An 11,384-nucleotide genomic window follows, 5' to 3' on the forward strand; every position below is an offset into this window, starting at 1 on the left:
ACTACTAACTACTACTACACACACACACACACACACACACACACACACACACACACACACACACACACACACACACACACACACACACACACACACACACACACACACACACACAGAGTACGCTCACACACATTGCAAAGGGACTGTAAAGCAGACTCACAGGGTAAGCAGCTCGGACATGTTACTGAGGCTGTGGTTGGACAACGTGCTGATCTGGTTGTTACTCAAATCACTGAAAAGGAAACAATAGCAGATACATGAACCAAACCCAGGCAGCATTGTCAACACATGCTTAAACAAATGCATATACACACACTCAAAAACGATATGTACTACATATTCCTTGGACAACACTAGGTTAAAAAGTGATTCAATACAGAGCTCGGATTCAGTACCAGTCGGTTAGTTTTGGTCTTAAGAAGCAGAGTGCAGTGGAAACAGGAAGTCACGATCCTCATTCACGATCCTCAAAATTGTGTTTGACTGAGCAGAACTCTGACTTTGTGATGTGAGTGTAGGTGTGTCTGCCGTGGTCATGTGGGGTGAGACTTACATGAGTGTTAAGTGTTTGTAATCGGAGAGCTCCACAGGAACCTGAGTGAAGTGGTTGCCATCAAGATACCTGAGAAACAGAGAGAGGGAGAGAGACAGAAAGAAAGAGAGCGATAGGGAAAGATGGATAGACAGAAATATGCAAGATTGAGGAAGATTGGGAAAGTGAGAGAGAAAATTAGAAGGGAGAAAATTGAGTTATTTAGCCATGTAGGAAATTCCTCATCTCCAGCAGTGTGAGAGTCATTACTGCTGCAGCCATAATAAACACTGGAGTTTAATATCCCCACATGCATCTTATACGTTTTATCCAGCCTCGCACCCACAACTGAGATCATATTCAATTTGTGACAATGGGCCATTAATCCAGCATATTAATGAAGTCTTTTTTAATATTGGACAAAGCACATTTCCCACAGGTGAAATGGTGAAATAAAATAAAACCCCACCTAGCCTGCTGTTTAATTTAAAGTTATAATTTGATATACATCAGGGATTTTGTGGGTGTGTGTTGAGATGAGTTCTGGAATAAAATCGCTTCTGTGTACCTATGTCTCTATAAGCCTGGTTTCTAAAACTTCACGCATCATCTGACTGGTACAGCTCTAGTAACATAACAAAATAAGCAAGATGTACAAGATGAAGTTTTACATTTTCGAAAGTAGATAACTTTGATGCTTCCTTGGGGGCAAAGTTAAACAAAAAAGTGGGTCTTATCCCGACTTCACACCAGACTTAAGGCTACATAAGTATTACTGATGCGCCCACACATCCTCCGACCTCCGTTAAGTCTTCACTGTCCTCAGAGCCAGCTGCCCTGTCAGCTGCACAGCTCCTGAGGTGCTGACAGGACAGCAGGTGGGCTTCACCAGGCAGAGAATATTCACCCCTTTTATTGTAGCTATAAAAACCCAAAGTGAAACCAGAGAAACTTTTACATCAATCATCACAGATATAGGTTTATAATGGGAAACTGCAGTGCTGCCTATAGAGATTACATTTCATTGACATCCTGGGAATGTAGATTGATTTTAGTTTGCACCAATCAGTTTTGCCATGGATTGAACACTTGTTAAATTTGAAACAGATATCTTGTTAAGTTATTACTGTAAAATAATATATTGTATATCTTCAAATGTTGTGTTTTCCAAATGACTGATCCTTTTTCTGTTTACGTGTTGAGAAAATGCTCATACTTTTTAAGCTACATAAACAGAACAGTACTGTTATTGTTTAAATCAAAGTCGATTTTCTTGGAGATAAAAAGGTCTAATCTAAGGTTTGGAAAGAGAGTCATGTACTGTAGAAGACCGGACTCTTTTCTCAGACTAGTTATAATTATTTTGTGTTGGTCTCACTCACAGTTCGGTGGTCTCTTTGGGCAGGCCTTTGGGCAGCGTGTTGAGGCCCTTGTTGCTGCAGCGCACCACCGTGTCCAGACAGGAGCACTCTGCGGGACACCTCAGCACTGGGGAGCAGCTGTTCTCGTTGTTACCTGACCAAAGATGGATGGATAGGAGGAAGGATGGTAGATAAATGATGACGTAAAATTAAAACATATTTATTTTGGAGCTGCAGGTGACGCCATCTGTAAAGAATAAATATGCTCCATCTTACCATCTTCACAGGCAAAGTCCTGGGCAGCTACATCCTGTATGGGGATCTCCTTCAAGAAATAAGGATTCTGGCAGCGAGGGTTACCCGTGACGATGCGTTTCCTTCTGAGCCAATCACCGAGCCAGGCCAGGTGACAGTTACAGTTAAAGGGATTGGCCAGAAGGTTGCTGGAGAACAAAGAGAGTATGAAGGGTTATTTTGTGCCTGTGTGTATCTTTTACATTAATATGTGTGTGTGTGTGTGTGTGTGTGTGTGTGTGTGTGTGTGTGTGTGTGTGTGTGTGTGTGTGTGTACTCACAGTGTGGACAGGGAGTGCAATGTGTCGAAGGCTCCAGGGTTCATGGAGGTGATCTGGTTGTCGTAGAGCGACAGCAGACGAACGGAGCTCAACCCCACAAAACTGCTGTTACTCACACAGCTGATACGATTACTCCTCAGCATACTGCTCACACACAGACACAGAGGGACACACAAAGGATTTAATTTCCTACTTTGAAATATATATATATTATTTTCATGATAATACAAGCCTGTGAATTATGAATGCTCACATGTTTGTTTTACATGTTTTTGTGCGGTCAAATTTGAATTCTGCACACATCATTTATAAGATCATGTGAGTGCGTCTGCATTAATTAACTGTAATGTGTATGTGTGTGTGTGTGTGTGTGTGTGTGTGTGTGTGTGTGTGTGTGTGTATACCCACAGTGTGCGGAGGCCACCGAGTCCCTTCAGCATGAGGTGGTGTACGTTCTCCAGTCTGTTGGAGGTCAGGATCAACTCGTTGACCCCGGAGGCTCCTTCAAATGTCCCCTCCTCTATGTCAGTGATACGGTTATTGCTCAGGTTACTGCAAGGAAAGTTAAGAAGACAGTAAAAGAGAAAAGAGTTAAAAAATGAAGAGAGAGCATGAGGAGGATAAAAACAGCAATAGGGAATTGAGTACCAGTTAGAGAGAGTAGGGTAAATATAGACAAATGCACATGGTTCAATTTGATTTCTGTGTAAAAACCCGATTACAATCACAGCTTTCTCTGTGTGACCTGAGTACTGTTTCTGACAACCACATGTGACTCTTTGTTCCCGCTATGTTTGCAAAATGTGTGACTCACATCTTTCTCAGCTGAGGCAACTTTTTGAAGATCCCTGTCGCCTCGAGCACAGTGAATTCATTGTTGTTCAGACGCCTAAGAACAGAGAAGAGAAGAGGTGGTCAGAGACAAAAAGGGAGAACAACAGAACAAACGGAGACAGAAGAGGAGGAGGGAGGAGATCGAGGTTGAAGCAAGGTTCCCTCTATACCACACACAGATAGACTTTGTAGTAGAAAGCTACAGCGTGACTCACAGTTCGGCGGTGTACTGGGGGATGTGATCTGGTATTTTGGTGAGTTTCTGGTTGGAGCAGTCCACCGTGGTGCCCTCACAGCGGCACTTCTCTGGGCAGGCCAAGTCGGCGAAGCAGTCCCCTCCAAGCTTACTGCGGTAATCTTCAGTACCTGATCACAATCACAATCACAACGTCACAGAGTGCCCTCATCGTGCAAGAGTCGAATCCCAGCTTTTACTGGTATGTTCCAACATAAACACAGCACATGGCTGGAGTGACAGTTGCGATACAAAGGAAGAACTTCAAAACAGTGCAGAGGGGTTTGGCTGCTTTTGTTTTCAAAATTGTCAAAAAGATCCAAGCATGTTCAAAAAACGTTGGCGTTCATAAGTGTATGCAACATTCCCCATGAGCTACTGTATACTTCAAAATACTGCATTTGTATCAAAACCAAAACGGAGCCACGATTACAAAACACACACACTGAAAATAAATGTCACAACGCTTCCACACAAACGTAGTTTCTTTTTACAGTCCCATCAGACTACAAAGCAACTGTTAGAGTTAGAAACCACAGCACAAACAAGACAGATCATTGAGATCATAGTAGTAAAATGCTCACACACACACACACACACACACACACACACACACACACACACACACACACACACACACACACACACACACACACACACACACACAGGAAGAGCTATCAGTCATCTTTACACTCCACGCTGAGTTGAGCTGTGTTTGCAGGCAGTCTAAAAACATGTGTTTTCGATTGGCTTATATTTCATTGTGCTGAGTGGCTGTCCCTGAGAGACCTGTGGTTGGGAAACACACGATGCACTTCATTTATGTCTCACACACACATTAGCACATACTGTTTTGCGTGCACTGCCCACGCACACACACCCATGCACAGACAGAATCGATGGCTCATTTACGTCCTCGCTAACCAAACCCTGACACACAAAATGAAAACACAGTGCAGTTTATAATGGGAAAATCATACTTATGTAGTGTGTCAGCATGATGTGTGTGTCCCATTCTCTCTGTGGTGAATGTGTAATGAGGTGGCAGAAGCCTCCATTCAGCAATTCAGCGTTTATGAATTATTGACTTTGGAGAGACGAGACCTTAATATAACTCCTTTATGAAATAACGCTACATCCCTCACTCCCCCTCGTCTTTGTGTATGCTTTAACATACTTTCACACGCAAAGTCCGACCTGAGATTAGGATGTTCTTCTCAAAGTGCATCTGAAATGTCTTTATAATACGGCACAAATAAGGCAACAATAAAGGGTTATTTGAGTTATCGTAATTTTGGAAATGTTGCCTTTAGATTTGGCCAATATTGCCAGCCATAATAATAAGAGGAACAATTCAACAGGGCAAGAAACATGAACAGTCAGGTTTTCAAAAACAAATCTGTGCTTAATGTCTTTTTATAACTGTTAATCTCTTTTTTAAATGTCAGAAGGATTTGAGAACGAGATGGGAAAATAAATGTTAAGTTAATAAAACCATAAAGGCATTAACATTATTCGAAACTCTGTTTTAATGGTTTTAGCATCCGATTCTGCAACAAAAGAACTCTAACGTGTGCTTTAAGTGGTATGTATTCCTCCTGAGGAAGGGCCATATTGTGGTGTTTTGTTAAAACTGCATCCTAGATACAAACATCACTCAGTACTCACAGAGAGTTGAGGGAGCGCAGACCTTGGAAGGCGTCTGAGGCTAACTCGGAAATCTGGTTGTTACTCAAGTCACTGTGAAGAACAGAGCCAGAAAAAAGAAACAAGAGACAGCGAGGGAGAGAGGGAAAAAAAAGTTAAACATGGAGGTCAACACAATCAGGGCAGGAACAGAAGTTTTTGGTTGACAGGGTGCAAAATACATGAATCTCTTAATCTACTCACATCCTGCGCAGCTTCTTATAAGGAGAAAAGGCTCCAGCTGGGATCACCTTGATGGCGTTCTGCTCCAGTCGTCTGGAACCAGAAACATACACACGGGCCATTGAGGAGCGACATTAACATTTGCTTATCACAGGGCTATCTCCGCTCTATCTCTCTCTGCTGCTCATTCCCGGGGGCTCGGGCTAAAGTGGAACATTTCCCAGATAAAGCGCTTTGAAGACAGATGCCAAAAAGTCAAATGTCTCTGATCTTTTACCCTCTTAACATGCGTGCAGTCAGAAAGACACACAAACACAGGGCCTTAACTATCTGGGCAATGTTCCATTAAGTGCCAGTCTGACTCTGCATCAGTCGGGCCTAAACAAACCAAGCCTGAGAGCCATGAGAGAGAGAGAGAGAGAGAGAGAGAGAGAGTCAAACAAAAGAGAAAAGAGACCCAAACACCCATTCTCCAAACATTTCACGTGTTCAGTCACTGTGAGAAGAAGACGGTGGAACATGATTTGCAAATCAACCATTCGATTTGGAAACATTTCCCTAAAATGAGATTGTTTTTCATTTGTTGTTCTCTGCCGTTTAGCTTCTCTCCAGTCCTTTCTTTAATACTAACATCTTTGACCCAACACACAGGAGGATTGTATTTCATTGTATTGTAATGTATCTGTTTTTCTTTTTGTTTTGTATTGTATTCTGTCAAGTGAATAGATATGAGTGCAATTCATTTGTGAAGTCTTAAATTGAGCCAAGGCCTGAAAAATCATCACAAAAGGTCTAAAAAAAGTACATCTCAGAATAAAATCATTAAACTATAAGTCAAATCACAAGTCTGGTCAAAGCATCAAGTCAATTCTCAAATCCACATAAAATCTTAAAGTATTATCCGGTCAAGTCTAAAGGAATTTGAGACAAGTTCAGCTTAAGTCTTCATAAACACACATCTCTCAATGCTTACCACTTCAATGATAAAGTATTTGAACATTGTCAATTAAAAGCTTTGTTTGCGTTCTTTACATGCTTTAGCTAAACCCAATTCCTTTAAATAATGAAACATAGTAAATAAATATTCAATAGTCCAGGATTTTGCCAGAAAATTTAACAGCAGTCTCGCTCAAGTCACGTGTACAGTCCTCCTTTTGGGTACTTTGTCACTTTAAATTTGCCAGCTATCTTCTTGATGCCCCCTTTAGATAGAGATATGATTAGTCTTGTCCTTCACATTAATCTTTTGGTTCTTTCTCCCTCATTCCTTCATTATGTTCTTAAGCAGGAAAGATCTGCATGACCAGGCTTTCTAATTTCACAGATGTGTGGTTTTATTCCACTGTACAGAGAGAAAGAGACGTAGTGAAAGTTAAAGGTGGAACAAGGCAAAGAAGAAAATGGAGAGAGGCACAGTTAAAGAGCAAAAGAAATATCACTGCACCGAGAGTTGGGTGTAGGAGTGCATGCATGTGAATGTAGATCAAAGTAGGTGTGTATGTGTTCATGTGTGTCTTACATCTCAGTGATGGTTTCAGGCAGGTTGGTGGGTATTTCTGTCAGTCCCTTCCCTCTGCAGTCTACGATGTTGTTACTGCAGGTACAGGACTCTGGGCACTGTATCACACTGCAGGAGGAAGATGATGACGACTGGTGACCTACACAAAGACAGAAGGCCAATATTATCCATGGATAACTGTAATACTAGGTGGTAATCCCCAAGGCAAAATGTGTTAAAGCTGATAGAGACAGCCAAAAAATCAAAGTGCGAAAAAGCAGCAACTGTGCAAGTGAGAGAGTCCTTAAATGTGACCTTGTCTATCCACAGTACAATCATCAGTCTTTTTATATAAAGTGCTGTAAAGAAAAATCTGATGAGTACACATTTCAGGTAGTGCAGTGCTTGGAAGCCAAGCCATGCAATAGAAGATGAGTACTTGCCTTCGTCCCAATCTTGAAAAGCATGAGCAAAAGACAAAGCAACGAGACAAAGCAAAAGATGGGTTTGCCACTGCAAACACAGCTGTAAGTCACAAAATACACAACAAAGCAAACAGTCATCTGGACCTACCTGTGCAGGCAAACTCCTTCTTCTGCACCTCAGCCACGTTGTGCCCCCTCAAGTGTGGAGGGGCCATGCATTGTGTGTAGAGACCCAGGCGGGGTCGCTGTCGCAGCCACTCTGACAGCCAGGCCACGTTGCAGTCACACTGCAGGTTGTTGGAGTGCAGGCGACTGGGGACGAGAGGAGGGGGGGGAGGGTGAAGGTGATTACAATAAAGGAGAGAGAAGAGGGGGTACAGACAAGTGGCAAGCACAGGTGTTGGGAAGAAGGGTGAGAAATAATAGATTTGAGGACAAGGGAGAGGAGCAGGGTGGGTGGAGGTAGGGGGGAAGAGGAGGGTACAGATCGATCAATCAATTGTACAAACGGGCCTTAATGAGGGAAATCCCTCCCATCGGATAAAAATGTGTAGCAAACACTTACAAGGTCCTTAGCTTCGGCATGTGGTTGAAACTGGCCACAGACAGACGGCTGATGTTGTTGTTGTTGAGGGTGCTGCAGACAACATTTTCAGAAACACGACGCCATTTAGATTCCTTAGATGCAACATGCACTGCAATTATTCAACACCTTGGCAGCAATTATACTGAAAGCAGCCTCAAAATTAATGAATTTAATTAATAATAGTAATTATACTGTATATATATATATATACAGTATACATATGTATCCACACTTGTTTTCAAACCATAGGTTGGACAGTTAAAAAATGTGCATTTAAAATTAAATGTAAAAATCCCAAATGAATATGTCAGTGATATTTACAGCTCATAACTCAACATTCAAAGTCCTTTTGCATCTTTGTGCTGCAAATGATCAGTCATTTTGAAATGGAGCCAATTTGCCTAATTGTATGTTGTAAAGTATCTGTCAATAAGAACATCAACACGTTTTTAGTCAGACAGAAAAGGAGTCACAAAAGTGGCAATAATGATGTTGGGATCAATTCATTCATTAAAAAGATGATGATCAGGCATCAAGTGTCCCTGCTGAAATCATATGAAACTCTCTTTTTTTCAGGAGCTGCACAGGCAAATTGAGGCAATGCAGTCTTTCAAAGGTCGACGAGTGTATAAGTAGTTTCTTATATGTCCGCTGTAAATGTTCATCACTCATAGAAGCTCGGCTGATGTTAGCAGGTGAACAGAATAGACAGGTACTCACAGCACTTCCAGGTCACGTAACGCTCGGAAAGCTCCATCTTCAATACAGCTGATGTGGTTGTAGTCCAACTGGCTGCACACACATTGGTACAATCACAAAAGAGAGAAAGGAAAAAAGGAAGCAATTATAAGATGCAAAGGTGTCTTGCAGTATATTTTCAGTTAAAATTGCAGCCAGACAGCCAACTCATCAACAGCCTCTCCCCGTAACCCGGCCACTTTCGCTTTAGTTCTGTCACCTGAGCTCACTGATCTTTAGAGATGAATTCTCAACAAATGAATGTATCTATGTATCCATTCCCCTTTCCTGCTCTCTTCTATCTGACGTCTTTTATGTATGCGCTGCTCTTTACCTCTTTCCCTATCTCTCTTTCTCTCTCCGTTTTTTTCCTCAGAACCGCTTTGCTGAAACAATTTAATTAAGACATAAGGACGGTAAATCATTTGCTGTCCCCCGCATGCTAATGCACACACTCACACTCACGCACACACACTGCCCTGTCCTTTTACAATAATTGCAAGGCCTTTGAAAAAAATGTTTTATCTGATTTAGAAAAAAACCCAGGCTGAAGCCAAATAGTTAAACAAATCTATATTTCTAGAATTAATGCTGGGCAATTACTTTACCTGCAAAATGGCCAACAATTATCCTCAATCATCATAACTATGACTGAGGCAAAACAAAGAGAAGAGAAAACCACCGAAATGCCAGGAGCACACACAATTAAACACATTTCCGAACACACACACACACACACACACACACACACACACACACACACACACACACACACACACACACACACACACACACACACACACACACACACACAAACACACATACACAGAAAGTATTGTAGGAGTGACACTTACAGGTTCTTGATCTCCACAGCTCCTCTGNAGCCGGCTGAGACGCTAAAGCAGCAGACGAGGATTTACAGCATCGTCCTCCTCCACAACACACACACACACACACACACACACACACACACACACACACACACACACACACACACACACACACACACACACACACACACACAACTACTAACGAGCAGCGGTGCCAGTCAATACAGCAAGCAGGAGGCACATGACATTTAACACAATGAAATATTGATGCACAGGCACATGGGGGTTTTGCACATTTGCAAACACATTGAAAAGCAATGTGTGTGTGCAAGCGTTTGTGTGGACACACAAAGATGCACCACACACACACACACACACACACACACAAACACACATACACAGAAAGTATTGTAGGAGTGACACTTACAGGTTCTTGATCTCCACAGCTCCTCTGAAGGCTTTCCGTGGAACCCCCTGAATTTGGTTCTCGCTGAGATCACTGGACAGAGAGATGAAACAAGAGAAAAGAGAGAAAGAGAGTGGAGAGTTAAGCCAAGTTGTCAATAAAGCCACTTGCTTTGCAGCACAAGTGCTTGATGTAATCACCAAGATGCTGCGGGGGAACTTCAGAGCCAGACAGATCATCTGCAAAATTGAGTTCCTTGCACACCGAGCACTCCTTCGCAAATATAATCAGGTGGCTCTGTCTATCTCTCAGTGACACAAAAAGCGCTGCCTCTGATAAGTGTCCACGTATCTGGAGGCAGACGCAATTCAAATGTCTGCTTTGAACATCCATCCAACTCAGGTATATGAGCCTATACATGCTTAAACAACCTGTAGGGGGCACTAGTGACCTCTACTTCCCACAGAGCTTCCTGTTCCCCCTCTCACTCTCCCACACATCTCCCCCTCGCCCCTGCCTCCCTCTGCTTTTAAGGAGAGAGTGATGGATGTGTGTGTGTACCATAGGGTTTACAGAGATTTAATTTTCAGCCACTTTAACTAAGCCGCAGCTAGAAAAAACTGCGAAAAAACAAAAAGAAAAACACTGTGCGCACACACACACACACACACACACACACACACACACACACACACACACACACACACACACACACACACACACACACACATCTCTCTCTCTCTCGTGCACACACACACACACACACACACACACACACACACACACACACACACACACACACACACACACACACACACACACACACACACACACACACACACACACACACGTGTGCTAATGCATTTTCCTCTTCACTCACGTGTACACAAACACACTGAATCACATGAACAGGTGTCTCTCTCATGAACCAAATATTCTACCAGCAGCAAAGTGAAAAACATGCTATCCCTGGTTGTTATAGCAACTTCATTTAGTGAAGGACAAATTAGGTAACACACACACTTACAAATGTAAATAAAGTCATGTAAAGGAGAGGGCTGAGAAAGGCAGATGCAAATGTAGGTAAAATGTGTGTGTGTGTGTGTATGTGTGTGTGTGTGTGTGTGTGTGTGTGTGTGTGTGTGTGTGTCTTCCGCCGCCAATACAGACTCTAGTTCCAGACGGACTCTGTGACCTTTCACCACTGACCCTCCAGCTCTTGACCCCGGCTGTGGCTGCGTGGCCTCCACCATGCTAATCGGCTAACAGGTAATGCCAAGCCACATTCCTTAGATTCCTGCGTGTGATCGTGTAATCAGTCCTGCAGTTATCATCCATCTCCGTGTTTCCACCTGCTTCTATATCTGAATCATGTTCTAAGGGATTATCTTTTTGTGTCCAACTGAAATTAATACAATTATTGCTTTTATTTCATGTAGAAGGTGAAATTGGATTGGCTTTTGATTGCCAGTTGACAGAGCAGGATATACACACT

The 11,384-nt window shown here is 42.5% G+C and overlaps 1 protein-coding gene across 1 annotated transcript in view; it reads right to left on the bottom strand.

Moving 5' to 3' along the window:
• Nucleotides 1-11,142, bottom strand: part of LOC104967810 (slit homolog 2 protein-like) — a 23,154-nt gene extending 12,012 nt beyond the window's left edge. Inside the window, 16 exon segments of the mRNA XM_010797345.1 lie at nt 161-232; nt 554-622; nt 1,915-2,047; nt 2,170-2,336; nt 2,469-2,612; nt 2,877-3,020; nt 3,283-3,357; nt 3,518-3,673; nt 5,206-5,277; nt 5,428-5,499; nt 6,926-7,064; nt 7,478-7,641; nt 7,895-7,966; nt 8,636-8,707; nt 9,911-9,982; nt 11,099-11,142. Coding sequence (XP_010795647.1) covers nt 161-232; nt 554-622; nt 1,915-2,047; nt 2,170-2,336; nt 2,469-2,612; nt 2,877-3,020; nt 3,283-3,357; nt 3,518-3,673; nt 5,206-5,277; nt 5,428-5,499; nt 6,926-7,064; nt 7,478-7,641; nt 7,895-7,966; nt 8,636-8,707; nt 9,911-9,982; nt 11,099-11,142 — 1,667 coding nt within the window.
• Nucleotides 11,143-11,384: the final 242 nt, after the last annotated feature.

This window comes from Notothenia coriiceps, unplaced genomic scaffold (assembly GCF_000735185.1).
Source record: "Notothenia coriiceps isolate Sejong01 unplaced genomic scaffold, NC01 NC01_scaffold00002496, whole genome shotgun sequence".
Classification (NCBI taxonomy): Eukaryota; Metazoa; Chordata; class Actinopteri; order Perciformes; family Nototheniidae; genus Notothenia; species Notothenia coriiceps.